At 29.0% G+C, this 20,036-nt stretch overlaps 1 protein-coding gene across 1 annotated transcript; it reads right to left on the reverse strand.

Moving 5' to 3' along the window:
• Window positions 1-2,189: 2,189 nt before the first annotated feature.
• LOC133681161 (uncharacterized) lies at window positions 2,190-19,228 on the reverse strand. The gene is made up of 5 exons (XM_062104318.1): window positions 19,154-19,228; window positions 18,995-19,079; window positions 3,296-3,403; window positions 2,991-3,181; window positions 2,190-2,708 (listed from the first exon to the last, which is right to left on the reverse strand). Exons 1-5 carry the CDS (start codon window positions 19,226-19,228, stop codon window positions 2,190-2,192), a joined length of 978 nt encoding a protein of 325 aa, XP_061960302.1.
• Window positions 19,229-20,036: the final 808 nt, after the last annotated feature.

Raw genomic sequence — 20,036 nt, forward strand, 5'->3', positions numbered from 1 at the left:
TAACTTTTCTAAGAGCATATCCAACCGAGAAGGTAAAAGAAGAGCCAGAAGGAAAACCTTGTACTTTTAGCTTTTTTATTTGTTTATGTCAACTCCAACCAAGTAGCTAAACTCACATCTAAAATAGTTGTTGAGTACGGTAAAAGCTATTTTTATCTTCTTTTGTAGCAAAAGGCAAATGAAGACGTTGGCAACCGTTTTTTTCTATGTTAATTTATATATGTTGGCCAACGTTTTCATTTTGTATCCGTTGGCCAACGTTAATGTTTTTCATTTAAAAGCAGAACCAACCGAAGGAAGAAGACAACATTTAAGCGAAACAGAAGGAAAAAAAAACTTACCTGCAAATTTCACCCTTCTCTCTGATTTAGAAAACAAGAATTAATTGTTCTCCGGTTAATTAATAACATCGTTTATATTAATTAGCTGAAATCAAAAGGTATGTTTGCTTAAAGACTTTTTCTATTTTTATTATTTTTTTGCATCTCTTGATTTTTATTTCCTATTTGTAATGATTTTTATTTCTTTGTTATTCTATGTTTTTTATCTAGGTTAAGGAAAACAATTTTTATTTATATTGTTATCTTTGACAAAATTGAAAGGACGTAATAATGGTAGCTGATATTGATAAAAACATGGAGTGACATATCTTAAATTTATTTTTGATTTTCTATTTTAATTTGAGGTCAATTATATTTTATCTTGTTAAAAATACAACTAAACCAAGTGATTAGATTAATTGTATGATTAGATTAATGTTAGAACAAGTAGAAAGCAATTCTTATTATTAATTCACATGTATGGAAACTACAAAATTGCTAGACATTGAATGCGATCTTCCTTTACACCTTTTTATAAGGTTTTAACTTAAGTTTTTTTTCTTTTAATGTAGATGAATTCAAATTTTCCAAGCTCTTTTACTAATTTTCTTATGAGCGAGTCAGAAGATATTCTCTCTCAACCAAGTGATTCTAATCAATTAAATAATGACTTAATATACTCGAATTTAAATGTCAATATAATAAAAAAATCACAAAGAAGTAAAAACTTCTCACTAGAAGAAGATTGTTTACTTGTCTCTGCATGGTTAAATACAAGCAAGGATCTAATTACAGGAGTTGAACAAAAAACAAAACAATTATGGGCTCGCGTACATCCTTACTTTTTAGAGAACGGATGAAACTTGAATAATCATTCCCAAATAAGCATCTCAAGTAGATGCCAAGAAATAAATAGAGAAGTCGGTAAATTTGTTGAATTTGTCACTCAAATTGAAAATCATCAGCAAAGTGGAATGACCGAAGAATCAAAGGTAATTTTTTTTATTCATTTCCATGTTAAATTATTTACATATTTTAACACTATTTAATTTATTTATTTTTTTACCAGATTAATGATGCTCGGCAAATGTATGTTTCTTGCGTTGACAAACGATTTCAACTAGAAAATTGTTGGGTTATCTTAAAAAAACAACCCAAATAGCAATTTGAGCGTGCAAATCAACATCAAAAGTCAAACAAGAAATAAAAAAGTAATGTCAATGCAAGTCCGGCTTCATCAACTCCATCTACCCCTGATTCTGTTAGTTTATGAGAAGATAGTGAACCATTGATTTATCAAGATAGACCAATCGGTCAAAAGACTGCAAAGGAACGACTTAAACGTAGACAAGGAAAAGATAAAGTTGGGGAGGTAATTGTAACAAATCTCTTACAACAATTCAGGGATACTCTAATTGAAATTGAGGATCAGAAAAAACAAGACATGAAAATTATGTTAGAGCAACAAGCCATGATAATTCAACAAAGTCAAGAGAAATAAGAATTGGACAGTATTGAGAAAGAAGAACAGATTATGAAAATGAATATTTCTAATTTGGATCCAATTTCTGCAACGTATTTTCAAAATAGAAAATTAGAAATTATGCAAAAGAGGGGTTTTAATTTTTAATTAACTTTGATTGATTCATTGTAATGTAATGTATTTTTAATTAAATATGTAGAAAATTCTTGGTTATTTTAAATATATTGTTATGAAATTGATATCAATTCATAATACTTTTTTGAAGTTCCTCTAACACTTAACAATAATAAGTAGGATTAATTAACTTAAAAGATAACAACCATAATGAAAAAAAACATAAAAAACTTGAAAATTATGATAACATAAGAAGTTCAAATCTAAAGATTCTACTCGTTGTCATATTGTTCCCACAAATGTTCGATCAAATCTTCTTGTAGTTGAGAGCTAGTTGCTCTATCCCTAATTCGATTATGAGTTTGAAGAAAATCATGTAGTTCTGGTATTTCACCATGTGACACTGATATAAAGGAATTGACTTCGTGCTCATGGTCAAATCCAAGGTTCATTGCTCCTTCATCCTCAATAATCATATTATGCATTATTATGCAAGCTTTCATAATATATGCAAGCGTTTCTTCATCCCAGTATTGAATAGGTCCACGTACAATTGCAAAACAAGATTGGAGCACCCCAAATGCCCGCTCCACATCCTTTTTTGCAGACTCTTGCTTGCTTGTAAAATATTTTCTCTTTGCTCCTAATGGTCTTGAGATTGTCTTAACAAAGGTTGACCAATTAGGATAAATCTCATCTATTAAATAGTATCTCATTGTATATCCATGCCTATTAATTATATAATTGACATGAGCAGTACGACCTTCAGCAAGTGCAGTGAAGATAGATGACTGATCAAGAACATTAATATCATTTAATGATCCAGGCATTCCAAAAAAGACATGCCATATCCAAAAATCTTGTGAAGCCACCGCCTCTAGAATTATAGTTGGTTCACGACAATGACCAGTATACATCCCATGTCATGCAATTGGGTATTTCTCCCATTTCCAATGCATACAGTCAATGCTCCCTAACATCCCTGGAAATCCACGCTGCTCTCCAATTGATAATAATCGACAAATATCGACCTCGTTTGGTGCCCTTAGATACCAATCACCAAAAACTTATACGATTGCTTTGACGAAAGCTCTAAGACTTTCTATCGCAGTGCTTTCTCCAATTTGAAGATATTCATCAATAAGATCTGCAGGAATACCATATGTAAGTATTCTGTGAGCTGCATTTACCTTTTGAAGGTAAGATAAACCAAGAACACCAAGAGCATCTGTCCTTTGTTTAAAATATGGATTATGAGCTTCCACTGCATTTGCGATCTAAAGAAAAAGACGACGACTCATCCTAAATCTTTTTTGAAATTGAGTTTCAGTGAATTTAGGATTTTCAACAAAATAATCATTATATAATCTTAACTCACCTTCTTTTCTATTACGAGTGACAATATTGTGACCAAGAATAGAGCCACGATACCCAGTTCTTTGCCCTTGATTATTCGATTCTTCTTCAGCAACCACAGCGGTAGCAACTTGAAAAGCGAACACAGGAGTGTCATCATCAAAATCAAAAGCATCATAAAAATTAAAATTAGAATGATTCATGATGAATTTTAATGAAATATATTTTTGATTGGAGAGAAAAAAAATGGAATGATGAGAAAAAATGTTAAGGTATATGAGAATATTTATAGATGGATTATTTTTTAAAATTTTGAAATCTTAGAATGTTGATAGTTATTTTTTTAAAATTTAAAAATTTAAAATTTAAAATGTTGGTGGTCATTTTTTCAAAACATGATTTTTTTAAAAAAAAATTTAAAAATCAAAATTTAAAATATTGGTGGTTTTTTTCAAAGTTTGAATTTGAATTTAATTTTAAAAAATTAAATTTTTAACAGTAACATATAAAACTGAAAATTAAAAATATTCATATAAATAAATTTTAAGTTTAATTTTAAATTATATCTTTTAACTTTCATATCATTTTATTAATTTTATATTACTTTTATAAATTACTCATATTACTCATATAATTAATAACATCATAATTATATTATATATAAAATATCTAAATTAATTATATAATTATATTAAAATTAATTTAACAAGAAATATATTAAAATATAAATGACTTTTCTAAATAGTTTTTTTATCATTAAAATGCATATAATTAAAAAATTATATTATACTATTTAAAAAGCTATTTTATCAATTTAGCTTTTTATATTAGAGATGCTATAATTCCAATAATAAACAAACAATTTTAACAATTTGGTTTTTTCCGTTGGTGGGGGGGGGGGGGGGGGGGGGGGCTGAAAAGGAGTTTTTGGATCTCTTTAGCTTCCCGCCTGTGCATGGGGTTGCGTGAAGTATTAAAAGAAAGCAAAATCAGCAGAGCATAAAACAACAATGGAATCACGAGCGCGTGTAAACTGTAAGAACATGTGGCGGGTGATCTTCAACGGGTCTCAGTTTTCTGTTACGAAAATAACACTGTTAATTTACTCCTGTTATCTTTCTTCTTTGACCAATAACCATTTAATACCAATGTCGGTGCATCCATTACAGATATAGTTTTGTATTATATTGATTTATTTTGCTTATCTACCGATTTTTTGTGCTAGTAGAATTTTTCATTAACTTTGTGTAGCCTATCATGTCCCTACGTGTGTATCTAAAATATATCAGAAAAATGATAGACTTTGACAGGTGTCAATCCTATCAACACGTCATTTTTTGGATTTAAAAAAATTCAAAAATTCAAAATTTGGTAGAAATATATACGAGCACAATGAATAGTACGAATAAAAAAACTAGTGTTCTAAAACTAAGAATAAAACCTAAAAATGCAGAGAAATAAAAAAAATCTAATATTTTATGAAAAAAATTATAATTTAGTAATTTTACAGAAAAATAACACGTTAATTATTTATATTGTTTATACGTAGGTTTAAAACTCACCTAATCAAAAGAATACAAAACTCATCAGAAAAAATAATTAGAATCCGAAACTAACTAGAAAATAATTAAAATAACAAAAGCAATATCTTCTAGGACTAATCTGAGAGCCTTATGAACCTCGAATGGCTGCAACAAGTTAATCATCTGAAAAAACATAAATACAATTCAATAATTAGATCTAAAATTATAATTATTTTTATCAAGTTGCGCATTTGATACATCTGGGCAGAATCACAAGTTTGCTATGGTCTATCTGTTTTATAAATATATTCGTAACATGTCATTCCGTGTTAGTCATCTCTACTTATGAAAGTAGAGAGACTTTACCTCAAGTCAATTTTAAATTCTAAATATAAAGATTTATCATCATAGTAGAGATTAATATTAGAAACATCAAAGATTATAAAGATACCCGTATTATCTTATCTAGCATATTAACATTCTCTATCATGGTGTAATAATCATATTTCTTTTGTCGCAACTTACCACACTATATTACAAGGGATCTTTCTTTATAAAGAAATACTATCACCTATCTTCTTCTTGTTTTTAGAATACTTTAGCATGACACTATCAATAACATTTATTTTTTTTGTACTTGGTGTTAGTTTTCAATAATTTATACCTCGTGTCTTCCAGTGTTGCTTACACATCCATAACTATTTTCTCAGTAGCCACATTATATCTAGTTATTGGATTTTTGAATATCATACACACAACACAAATTATAAAATAAAATTATTTGGGAGTCCTTAAGATCTCGTTAGATAGATCTAGAGTTGTTTAAAAATTTATTATCTGGAGATTTGATCTTAAAGGCTGGGTTGTTGCAAACCACAAGCTGTCTAATTGTTCGGTTTTCAACGGTAATCCATACAAACTATCCATGAGAAATCTTTTAAATCTTTATTTTGGAGAGAGAAATTTATATGCCTATATTGTTAGTTCTAATATTGTGTTTACATGGTTTTTCTGTCCAACATACAACCACTCTTCACTTTTAAAATAAAAAGCGTTACTTATTATTTATAGATAAATTTTTAAAAAATTCTATAAATTACTAAAATATCAATTTATACCTTAATAATATCCATATTTTAAAAATCAATAAAAATCTCACAATCACAAAAATATGAAACGGATATTAATTGGATATTTTATTTTACATAAAATACAAACAGAAATAGAATTGTATGACATGCATGCTTAATTATTAACTTCAATCCTGCTATAGAATGAGGGGAAAGGAGGAGAGAGTAAAGGGGACTGGTGGTGTCTTCGATCGAGAGTTCCGAGCCCAATATGTTGTTTCAAAGTACAGCCAGCAGGTGGAGGCGGGGGAGCACAACTGCCCCCCCGAAATTATTACGTTGTATATCTCAAAAAAAAAAAAAAAAACCTCTTGGTGGATTATTAAAGTCTTTATTTTGATATGGAAATTAGCATTTCCCCCCATCCGAGCCATCAAGGACATTTTACTCAAATACATATAGAAATTTATGTATTATCATTCAGAAAAATACATAAATTTCTTTAATTATACAGTAAATCGATGTTAAATGTATATTTTTAAGATTGTTAATAAAAAAATACTTAATTTCGATTAAGATGTAAACAATTTATGGAATACAAAGAAAATTAGCTAGGTAAACTTTATTTTCAAGAACTGATCCAATAAAAAATCACAATTAATTATCAGAAAATGTATGGAATCCATTAAAAAAATAAGAAGGCTCAACATTTCAGCATGCATATATTCACATTTCTATGTGAATTCGTGTAATAAAATCACTATTTTATCTTGAAAAATAAATTTATTTAGTTTAGTTTTAGGGATATGAAAGTATTTTTCATTTGACTTATTAGTCATTTACATTTTCATTACATAATATAATTATTAAATTACGCTCTAAAGAAAATATTTTTTTTGGTTAAAAAGTATTTTTGGTTTTTAATTTTTTATACAGTTCCATGATTTAAATACCCTTAAAATTATTATTTTTTTGTGCACTTTCAACATTTTATTTATTTATTTAATTTTGACGTGAGGTAGGGGGTAATTGGGTTTTTAATATATATATATATATATATATATGCAAGTGGGTGTTCATGTACCCTTCAAGTGATGCCTGTGTAATGTGGAGCCCATTGTTGGTTGGACTCCCACTCAATCATCAATTTCTTGGACACATGAACAAAGCCAGCTCATAATTTTCACAACAACTATAATGACCTCTTGATTATGAAAAAAACCCATTTTCATATTCAAACATCCCACCGCTCTTGCTTTGTCTTAATTATTGCAGACCACGTGTCACGGATTGATTACCAGGATGTGGGAAGTTGTGGATAACACAATGGAGGAATTCAAAGAACATAAAAAATGAAAATATTATCTTCCAAGAACTGTAATTCCTGCAAATAGACTGGACATGCATTTTCAATTATAGTATTTGATTAATTGTTCTTCCAGGAACTATTTGATTAATTGTAAGAAGAAGAAGAAGAGAAGAAGAAACAAGACATTTTAAAGAATTAGGCTATGTTTCCAAAGTTATAAATACTTGTATTTTGGAAATGTGATTGTGGTTTTTTTTTAAATTGTTTTTTATTTTGAAATGTATTAAAATAATATTTTTTTATTTTTTAAAAATTATTTTTGATATCAGTACATCAAAAAGATCCAAAACATAAAAAAATTAATTTTTAATAAAAAAAATTTATTAACTTTTTCTAAAAACATGGGGTTAACCCACTTTCCAAACGTCTCTTCTAAAAACACTAAACTACATTCGATATCAGTCAAAGGCTCAAAAGCTTCTAAACATTTTATATATTTTTTTATTTTTAATTTTAAAATAAGCGGTATTTTTTAATTCATTCTAACGTGAAAATAAAATCCAATTTCTCTGACTTGATAATATTAATAAAAAAACAATTCAAGACAGAAATCTATGCATATCGTAGTTCTCAGGAAATTATGTCTTCCCAGAACAGGGCACAAGTGGTGCTGACGTAAGAGGCCACTTGTCCTGAATGGATCGATGCCAGACTAGTTTCTTTCTCTTACAAAAACAAAAACAAAAACAAAAACAAAATGAAGGTACGCCCCTTCTCGTTTCTAATGAATTCACTGTCTTGCTAAGCTGTCAGCTGAGAAATCTCAGCACTATAAACTTTTCATGTCCATTGAACATGTAGCATGTGGACGGACATTTATGTCAAACGGTCTATTTTCAACGACATAAAACTAGTACGTGTTAATTTTTATTTTTTTAATGACACAGATACCATGATCTCGGATACTGTATGCTTTTCATGTCAATTGAACATTTAACATGTGAACACTTACGTCACCCGGTCTATTTTCGGCCACATCAAACTAGTATGTGTCAATTTTTTTAATGAAAGGTACTATGATCACACGGATAACAACTTATTATGATACTCATAATTTTGACCCAACACCATCGTCATCTACTGAGAATATACACTTTCCTGGTAAAAAAAGAAAGAATATATCGATGTTTGGTAGTGTAATAAAAAATAAATTAGAAAATATTTTTCAGTATTTGGTTATATCATAGAAAATAAGCTGAAAAATAACTTATTAATATTTTATTTTCTCAAGTTTATTAAAATAATGAGGAACAAATATTACAAATTAAAAAGTTGAATGAGGATGAAATTGAAAAAAAATATAATTTCATAAATTATCTCAAATAAAATAAATAATAATCAAAATAATAGAAATCAAATCTAAAAAATAAAATAAAAATGAAAGATAAAGAAATTAAAATAATAATAAATAACATTTCATAAATTATTTCAAATAAAATAAGTAATAATCAAAACAATGAGGACCAAATTTGATAGATAAAAAATTTCAATAAGAAAATGATAAGGGAAAAGCAAATAACAATTATAAAAATGAGGACCAAATTTGATAGATAAAAAATTTCAGTAAGAAAATGATAAGGGAAAAGCAAATAACAATTATAAAAATGAGGACCAAAATTAATATAAAAATTAAATTTTAAAAGATGAAATTGAAAAATAAATATTCAAAACAAAATATATATAACAATCAAAACTTTGAAGACCAAATTTGATATAATCAACAAATAATATGATATTTCTAAATTTTTCACAGCTTTCAGAAAGTGTTTTCCGCCCAAATTTTCCAGGAAAACACTTTCCTGGAAATCAAGCCAAATTTTCCTTTGACTGGAAAATGTTTTCTGCTGACCAACTTTCCTAATGACAAACAAACACAGAAAAATTTGAAAAGTGGTTTCCCGGAAATCACTTTCCAGGAAACAAACATAGCCTAATTAAAATTTGATTTTTGAACTTGTGAAATCAATAAGGGCAAGATTTCTAATATTTGCATTGCATAATTCTATGGAAAAAAAAACTAAAGGGCAACTGGGAAGGGGGATTATACGGGATAAAATACAAATAAAGTATAAAGAATAGATCACAGATAAAATACATAAGCTTTATTTAAATAACCCTAAAATTTAAAGATGAAACTATATCATATCAAATTTTCAGTCCCATAACCTCCTCTAAGAATGAGTTTGAGAATGTAGTAGAGGTTAAGGTTTATACATGGACAAAAAAAAAAAAAACCATGAAAAAAATAAGAAAAACTAGCTTTAATGGATGAAGTTTGTGCATAGTTGGGTAACCTCGATCGCAACTTCAACTATATTTCCAAACACATCCTAAGAAAACTATAACGAGCCCATGAATATATTGAAATTTTGAAGAAAAACATAATTTTACTCTTAATCATATTCCCAAACACATTTGGTAATTATTTAAGGTTTAATTTAAATGATGAAATACAATGACAACTACCTATAAACATAATCGAAAACATGTTCTATGATATTTGTTTCTCTTTGGTAAGCCTAAACCAATTATACATGTAAAAGTAAAATAGAATACAAATTCATCATCGAAAAAAAATGAAATTGGATAGATTCATTAATAATATATTATTATCTAATAACATCAAACCATATCTAATTATATCTAATTACATCTAATAACATCTAATAACTTAACTACATTTAATTAGTTATTGTCGGCAGTTTGCTTCCAACTACTTGTTGACGGACATGTATTGTGAGAATCATGTATTGGGATTCATGTTTATCCTTATCCTTGTACGAGTACCCCTCATTCTTGGCTAAGTTGTTAGCATCATCAACTATGTACGACATCATTAGATGTGTCACAAACTGCAGTGATGACTCATTGACCCTTCTATATAAACAAAACCACCTTATACATAAAATAATATAACAAAATATATAATATGATGGGTGGAGCTACAACATACCAATTTATTATATATATATAAAAGCTATATTGATAAAAAAAAGAACCAGCATATACCAATTTATTATATATTTGTGCATGATTGTATGTGTGGACATCTTAAAATACAGTCCCAACATTGGTGTGATAAAGTAACATATTATATACACATACCAGCCCATATAGACTTCAATATGAATGGTAGGATGTTGCTCTTTAAAGATGCACACTCACCCTCCATGCTGCTGGTTGATATAATCCACATGTATTGTTGATAAATTATTATAATTTCCACCTTGATGATTGATTACATGCAACATCAATCATATCAATATTATTCAGGATGTGTTAATGCAAGAGGTTATCACGTCACATGACAAGGATAATCAAATTCAATGATGTCAAAATAGTGTATTACGACCACTAATCTCCATATATTATTACCTTAGATGCAAATTAGGGAAAGTTGTTTGTATTGCCTCCTTCGTGCATGATGTCTATATAAAATTTATATAGTATAAAATAATTTTATGTGAACAAATAAAATACAAATAGTAATAAAATCCATGTCATAACTCACACATGATGAAGTTGTTATGCATATAACTTATCACACTAGAATGACTACACGTAGATTGGATTTTCATGAGATATCTTACCTGCATCACCTGACATGACAATCAATAAATTTATCACAATACTTCAAGTAATATATTTTATATGTTGATGAACATTTTATTAAGAATTTGTATTACTGAGCTCCAACTAGGAGTGTGTCTTTAGATACTCGTTCAACATCTAGTTGCACCAAACCTCTAAATAATCGACGTGCAAATGCTCTCACAACTATAACTATATATTTTTATATGCAAAATATTAGTAAACAAAAAAAAAAGTATTATTATTGACTAAATTAAATTATATAAATAAAAAAATTTAAAACAATTATACCTGACAATAAACAACTCCTAACTTATTTCATGCCAGCCATGCATCCATGACATAACAAATGGTACAGATAGGCAAGCACTATTAACTCCTAGCTACATCTTGGAATTCACTGAAAATCTTTTAAGAGTGATAAAAAAATGATTGCCATTACATTGCCAGTCATACCTGTGAATAACACAATATTAAAAATGTTTATGAGGTGTGCTTTAGCATACCTACACAACATCTCACTTGTGGTATCATCTGGAGATGGGCTTATAGAATTCTTTTCTAGATATTTAAGCTTGACGTAATCTTTCTTAAAAGTGATGGTGTTAGGTATGCTTTCTAATAGCACCAAACATACCTCGCCTTTCTTAGACACTTTTTCACTGATCATAAAAGCATAATTTATGAGCAAACCAGGTAATAAGGAAACATAGATTGTGGGCACCATCTTCACAACATGTATATGAAACTCACAAGTCTCATGCCATATATTTTGACCAATACACCAAGTAATTCATGATTGAGCTTTATTTGCTGAAGGTAAATAATCTTATATAAATCTACAGGCACAATGAAAAAAAGAATATGTGGATTTAGATGAATCAATCTATAATGACAACAAATTTTCTTTTGATACCTCTAAAGTTAATCAAATTACTTAAGTAATGGTATGATTGTGATGTTGAATGTGAATATAGTTGAAGCTTTTGTGATTTTAAAAAGTGTATGTGGAGTTCACAATACCATAGGATATGAAATCTTGTGCCTCAAATCTTCAATAAACAAAATATTTATTTGATTTATAAAAGGTCAACTAGACTAAAGCAGTAACGGGAAATGCAAGAGAACCATTCAAAATATCATTAAATGTTTTTGATAAATTTGTTGTCATATTGCTATAATAGTGCCTACTATTATATAAAAGTGTTTATCTTTCTTTCAATTCAATCTATAGATATTCTTTTATTCTTCTATCTTTCTAAATTATAATGACATATTAGGTATTAGAATTCTGCTTTAATGGTTTAGGACACATTAGATTTAAGTTTTTATTTTAACTCGAATATTTGAACATCAAATTGAAATTACTTACAAAGTGGTGTGAATAATAACAATGAAGTCCAACCAACTCAGGACTTATCTCTTTGATAAAATTATTAATTGTAATATTTCTATATGATAATATACATAGTCCAGTATGACCAATCACAACATATCAATGAATATAATCTAAGACCCATGTATAATTGTAATTCTTTTTTTCCTTTACCATAGCATAACACAAAGAAAATATCTTATTGTTCACATCAAAACCAACTCCAACCAACAACTTCTTATTATAATTCATATATAGGTGAGTGCCACAACTCTTGTAAATAAAAGACAAGACCTCAACCCTTTAATTGCAACTCTAAATAACTAGAAAACTCTCTAAAATATTGTCGTGTCATCATCCACCTTCTTGTGATCACACTAGATAATTGTACTAAGATTTGATTTTTAGTGTGCTGATAAAATTTAAAAAATATTTGAAAGGAATCCTTATGCGAACCACATAATCGCACATTAGAAAAATAAGCTCAATCCATGTGTAAGTAGAAAAACAAGTTGAATTCATAAGTCTTGCATGAAATAAAACCTAAATATCTTGAATTATCCTATTGAATGACTCTTTAATCTTCTTATCACTTGATCTTGTAATAGGACCAATTGACACATGTAATGGATTATGTGATATTGCTTGATGATTCTCATCATTCCCCCTCTCCTAAAAAGAATTCGATCTCGAATTATCATCTCGCTTGGATGTTGACTTGCTTTTGAAAGACATTCAAAATTTGTAAATTATATTAGTAATAGACCTCACAAACTCCCTCATGTGTTTTCTCTAAAAAATATGCCACTCAGCTCGTGTTTCACTCTTAACATGGATTTTCTCGATGTTATTCTCACACCCTCGTTTCTTTCACCACTCTTAACTCCCTTCTTTGGTTCTTTATTGAACTAAACAAAAATCTATAAATTAACTTTCAACTTATAAAGTTGAACCAACAAATGCAAAAGACAAGAAAATAAATAAATAAAATTCTAGAATAACTTAACAAAACTCGAAACCAATGCTGAAATAAACCTGAATTCAGTTATATCAACACTTATAATTAGATAAATCATATTAGCAATAAAACTTGAATAAAGCAAACAATGATCTTCCATAATCGATGAATTAATACACATGTTTGGACCTTTTAATTTTAAAATCTCAACTAAATCATAATTCTTATGAGACCCTCACGTAAGTACCATTGACATTATGTTGTATACATATATTGTTGTTGAATGTGATATTTTGTATTATAATAGGTGTGCTATATGCCACTATTTCACTGTGTTAATTAATTCATACTTGTGTTAGAAGGTTTGTCCAACCTCTAAATCAGAATATATGCCTGAATTCCTACTACTCAAAGTCTAACCATTACATACAATTTCATCAGCCCTATTAGCGTCCCAAATTTAAGAATAAGAGGTCCCATGAATTGACTTATCGGCTCACCAGGCGCATCTTCTTCAAATAGGTCAACTAAACCCAAATTACCATTACCTTCATCTTTCTTATCACTTGGTTCAAAGTTATTATTAATATATACACAACAATATATAATAGGATCTTTCCTTTACCTAATCTTAGGAATTGATATTAGGTTCATTACACCACTAACTATCCTAGATGGATCAATAGATTGTGATGCTTGTGTAAGTATTTGAGTATAACTCGAGACCTTAATATACTCAATACTAAAGAAGGAGTACACTCATTTAGGTATACTATTTAAGTAGAGCTTTACATATCTTAATCCATATTTAGTGGCTAACCCAATCATAGACTTCAAATTGATGTTGCAAGAAATGGGCATAGTAATATAAAAAATTAAATGTTCCCTAGTTTGTGTCCTCCAAGTAATGTCAATTTCATTATAATTCCATTCAATCCTTCCATACATGACTTCTTTTAGTTCGGGTTGTGAAATGTCTAATTTAACATTAGAAATAACATTACTTCCTTCAATATTAGTGCTATTATTATCATTATCAATAATAGTACTATTATAATGACATAACAATGCCATATTAGAAGATATATTCTATAAAACAACAATATTCATCAATTCTAACAAATATCAACCAATTCTCTCAAAAGTTATCAATTCTCACAAATTCTCAATAAAATTTATCAACTGCAAATAAATTATATAATTTGACACCATTCATCAATTAGCACAAATTCTCATAAATTTTTCCTTAAAATTATAAATCCTAACCAATTCTCACCAAAATATATCAATTTGATATAATTTATCAATCACCCCCAATTCCCCCAAAATTCAACATTTCTCAAATATCACATAAGCCTTAATTCATCTAATTTATACTTAATTGATGTAATTTGTACCTAGTAAACATAATTTATACATGTTGATCTCAATCCAACTAAACCTTAACAAAATAAAATAAACCCTAACATAATCACCAAAATCATAATTCATATAATTTATACTTAATTGATGTAATCTATCCTAACTAATCTAAACTAGTTAAATCCTAACATAACAAAATAAACCCTAACCCTAACATAATCACCAAAATCATAACAAAGTCCATAAAATTAAGAATGGAAGTTAGACTACTAACTTGAAATTGTTGAAGGGAAGGTGGTGGAAGTGGTGATAGTGGAAGTGTCAGAGAAGTTGATGGAAGAAGGCAAGGATGCAAAGAAAATTAATGAGAGAAAGAGAGAGAAGAGAAAGGGTTGTTTTGGTAAAGGAGAATAAGAAAGAGAGAAATGACAGAAAAAAAGAGTATGGAACTTAGATTGAATGATTGTGTTATTAGGAATAAAGTAACATTTGAAAATTTTAAAATTTCAAAGGTTGCGTTACTTTTAATAACATAACCAATTAATTTTTATTAATTGCACTAGTATGAGTAATGCAACCTGTTAAATTGCACTGTTTTACAACGTAACTTAGTTGTGACAATTAGAGTAGCACAACTAATAAAATTTTGGCTTGTTTGGCACTTCTAGTAGTACAATAAACAAAACTATGCTATATCTCAAAACTTTTTCCTAGTTAGTAATTTTTTTATTATGCTATTTGTTTTTTTTTTTTAAAAAACGATACTCATAGTCCTGCTCTCTTTGCTCATACTTTCTTCCTAATCATCATCCAAATATGGACGCTCAACATAAGTAGATGATCTGCCCCCTCGAGTGCACGATATTCTATATAATAGTACCTATGATTGATGTGACATTAAAGAAGTTTAATATGTATAGAAAAATATAATAATATATCATAACATGATAAATAAATAATATATATTTTGCATACAATTGTATTGTCATAAACACTTTGTCGATTAAGACATGTTTTCCTTTTATGACATATATCATTGCATATGCCACACCTATAATATGCATGACCTTTGCTAGCATCCATCTCGTTGTGTAAATGAGTTGACATTCATCAACCACACCTGAATTTTTATTTGGATGAGTTTGCTTTAACTCGAGGTCTAGTATAATTACTCCATTTTAACCCGTCTAGTAATGGAAAAAATGACATGCCATATGTTGATCTACAGTTTTGAATCGTGTTATGATCATTAACAAACTATGTAAAGTTTATGTGATTCTCGGCACAACATGTAAGAATATGTGAATATGACCATTGAAATATGTATCATTTATCACATATGCATGTTCTATCTTTCAAACTGACTTATTTAACAACACCTAGTTTAATAGGGGGTGTTAACCTAGAACACCCCCTTGCTCGGAGTCAAACAAAATTACAGTATAATCTGCTGATCTATCTTTGCTCAATGTCATTTCAATCTCAATTGCTAGGGGCAAATCTTACCATGTTCAATAATAGCATTAGCTTTATGTCTCCGCTTAACCTAATAACTATTACACCTGTAAAATGTTAATTACACCAGAGCTGAAATAGGCATTGCACAAGCACCTTTCAAAACATGGTTAAATAATTCTGAAAGATTAGCTGTCATATTACCATACCGGTGATCACCATCATAACATAAAGCCCCCTTTTTTATTTGGTTCCCATTCAAGCCATTCTTTATATGCCGAGTCCATCTTACACATTATTTCATACTATAAATCAAATTTGCATCAAGCTGATGATGATCTTTTTTGACAAACACCGAAACACGTTTGTGGTCATTTTAAATTTGCTATCTCAAATAAATTTGACCTTTTATGATATTCCCTACACAAATAATATTTATATTTAGGTGTTTACACAAATTGTAATTGAACAATTATAAAGTTCGACCATTGGATTTCATACTTAATCGAATGTGCAATATGTTATCGTTTAACTATATTAACCAATTCATTTTTACTATCGAATATTTGTCCCACCTCTAATTCAGACCTTTATGGTATACGTCTATAACTAAGTGCTCAATCATTAGAAACAATAAAATTAGACTTAAAAGCATCTCCAAATTCAAGAATAAGAGGTATGATATCTTTATCAACATCATTGTCATCATTCACCATCATATTCGGGTATAACGTATCATCATCCTTATTGTGACTAGGCTTAAAATAGTTAAATATATCACTAGCAAATGAATTGTCAAATATAGTATCATCTATCATTTATTGTAAATCATTCGACAATAAACTATTTTTACCTCTACTAACTGAATTTAAAGTACCAACAGAAATTGGGACACCAACAAATTTTGATCAACTACTCACATACAATATCATCATGTTCAAACTATTTTGGGTAAAAGAATCAATCATTGTCTTAAAACTGCCATCACACATAATCGGTACAAGATAATACTTATGTTCACCAATATGACTTCTCTAAGTTATTTCAATATCAATATCATTATAATTTTACTCAAGTCCATGATAAATGGTTTCTTTCATTTCTATACATGACTTGCCTAAATTACCATTTAACAAGAAAATGCTCCCACCATTGTATGTTATACTGTTGTTCACATCATGAACAATAGTGCCACCATAATGACATAACATAAATATGTTATACGATATTTTTTTTTTAAATATTGAATCCGGTCAATTGGACGTAATTGTAACTAAATTGCATTATCCTAACACTAATTGACAAAATTCATATAAAATAAAATCAAATTCCTAAAATTTAACGTTAAAGCAAATTCACCATAAATTAAACATAATTCATGATACAATATCTAATTGATATTTTCATGCTCAATTGCATTCAATCAAACCCAAGTTAATAGCAAATTAATATAATTCAAAGACAATACCAAATTCATCAACTTATCAATAACTCAATGAAACACTTAATTTGTCATAATTTTACCTCATTCATGCTCTCGTCCATAAAACCATCAAGCGTGGTTAATTATATTATTATTTGATTCCAACAATACACATAAAATTCCTAATTCGACAACTGAACATCAATTAAATGCAACACATAATTAATTAAAATTATTATTAATTTAATTTAATTTCATGTTCAAGTATATCAAATCAACCCTAATTGATGATACTTTTAATTAATTTCACATTAATTCAACAAACTCTAAATTTACCATAAACCCTAAATCCAACCTAAACAGTTATTGCATTTCAACAAAAAAAAATAAAAACACAAATTTAAAGCAATGTAGTATGTTTACCTAGTTTGTAAGACTAGAAACGAGGCTGAGGTGACGGTAGCGGCAACACTGGTTTTGACCCCTTCTTTTCTTATTTTTTTTTGAAAAATCATAAAATAACAAAAAACAACAAAAAATCCAATATATATATATATTGACATATTTGCGTTATTTTTGGCATTTTCAGTGTCTTTTCAAAATAATTAAAAATTCAAAAAATTACTTTTGACGTGTTTAGTTTTTACGCTCTCATTTCAAAATTATTAATTTATTTTTCTCATTGAGTCGACTTTGATGTTTTCTGTTTTAAAAAAAAATCAACAATAAAATATTTTGACAAGGGGACCAAAAGTGCAAAAAAGATAAAGAAAATGAGGAACCAAAGTGATTATTAGGTTGTTTGATCATCAAGTTTGCTTAGGAAGCAAGTATGTGGGAGGAAGAAGACATTATTTTGCTTATAAATAGTGAGGGAATCTCACACAAAAAAAAGAGGGGCTTTTAGGGGAGCATTAGCAAAAAAAGAAAGAAAGAATTTTTTAGAGGTTCCCTTAACAACCGAAAGGGCCATTCACAATTACCACTCTCTTTCATAAATCACCCAGCACAAAAACATGAATCCCTTCCATTCTCTCTCCCATTCACTAGCTCACATACCACACAAAAACAAAAACCATAAAGAGAAAACAACCAATATTAACTACCCATTCTAAAAAACCACTAATGTACTTTCTTATTTGGTAGACTAACATTGAATAAAAAATGTAGCTATTTTTATTTTTATTTGGGAGAGACTAGTTTCCCATCATTCACCTGAAGCTAAAGTCATATTTTCCAATTTGGTTTCTTCTTCATTATCAACACTAAGTTTTTTTCCCCAATACCAACAGCCATTATACATACACAACCATTTTTCCACCATAAAAAAAAGAACATGCTCAACACAACCTTCTCATCTCCATAAACCCATAATAATTCCTTCTTTTCTTTATTTCAAGCCTCAAAACAAACCCATTGTGTCCTTTGCATCTTTTTCCTTTGTGTGCACCATTGTTAGCTATCAAGAACTCTTTTAATGAGCTTCTTAACCAACACTAGTAACAAGCCTACCTCTATAGCATCAACCTCTCCTCTCCACTCGAGAACAACCTTACTCACTCTTCTCCCTTTTTCCCCCCCTCTCTAAGACTAACCTGAACCACCGTGAGCAGTGTCCTCTCTCAAACTCTCAACACTAGTAGCATTAACAGATTCTACCTCATTGAAATGACTCTCCCTCTATTCCTCTCATCCAAAACAACCCCCATTAGCTTCTCAACATCACAACAACCCCTGCTAGCGATAGATCTAACAACGCTAGCTCTAGCAGCATCGCCATTATGAGCACCACTACCAATAACTTCTTTTCTCTTATCCAGGCCACCCATAGCTTTATCTTTCCAGTAACCAACAACTCCCTCTCTTCTCCATGCTAGCCACAATAACAATCAAAACATTGATGGCAGCTCTCTTTGACCTCCTCCTATGATGACATACACTCTAATTACATCAAAGTCTTGGTCTCAGCAGATTTGAGAAAGAAAAGAAAAAGAAACAAAACTTGTTGTGCTTTGTTTCTTTGGTGTTTTTTTTTGTTATATAGTCAATGTAGATAGAAGGAGAAAGGAGAGGTGCTTCAAATCCAATGGGTGGTGTTCTTCTAGTGGCAGGGCATGTGGATACACATGCCATCACTGTTCTAGCGATCCTCTAACCTTGATTCCAGTAGTTCTTGGACACTCTAAACACCTCAAAAGGTCGATTCATAACCTCAAATTATGCTTTTGATAAATTGATAAAATGTTGTGAATTTTAGACAAAATTCTTATTAATGTGTATAATTTTTGGATTATTTGGACACTATTAATTTTGTTTAATGTGTGTTTTGATTTTGAAATGACTTGATTATTCTTATTTTTAGGTTGTGATTGCGTTTTGAATATTATATTTTGGTGAATAAGTTATGTTTGAGTTTGTGTTGATTTATTAGAATTAACATGAAATTGAATAAAGTTTATGAAATAAATAAATTCATGTGGATTTTTGGTTTTGCTTAGTTTTGATTTAATGAACGATAATTCATCTTGAATTGATATCATGTTTAAAATAGCTACATAAAAATATTTTATTGGCATTTTGAAAAACACAACCTTAATCTAGTTTCCATAAATTTTCAAATTTTTTGGAAGATCATTT

Source organism: Populus nigra, chromosome 1 (assembly GCF_951802175.1).
Source record: "Populus nigra chromosome 1, ddPopNigr1.1, whole genome shotgun sequence".
NCBI classification, from domain to species: Eukaryota; Viridiplantae; Streptophyta; class Magnoliopsida; order Malpighiales; family Salicaceae; genus Populus; species Populus nigra.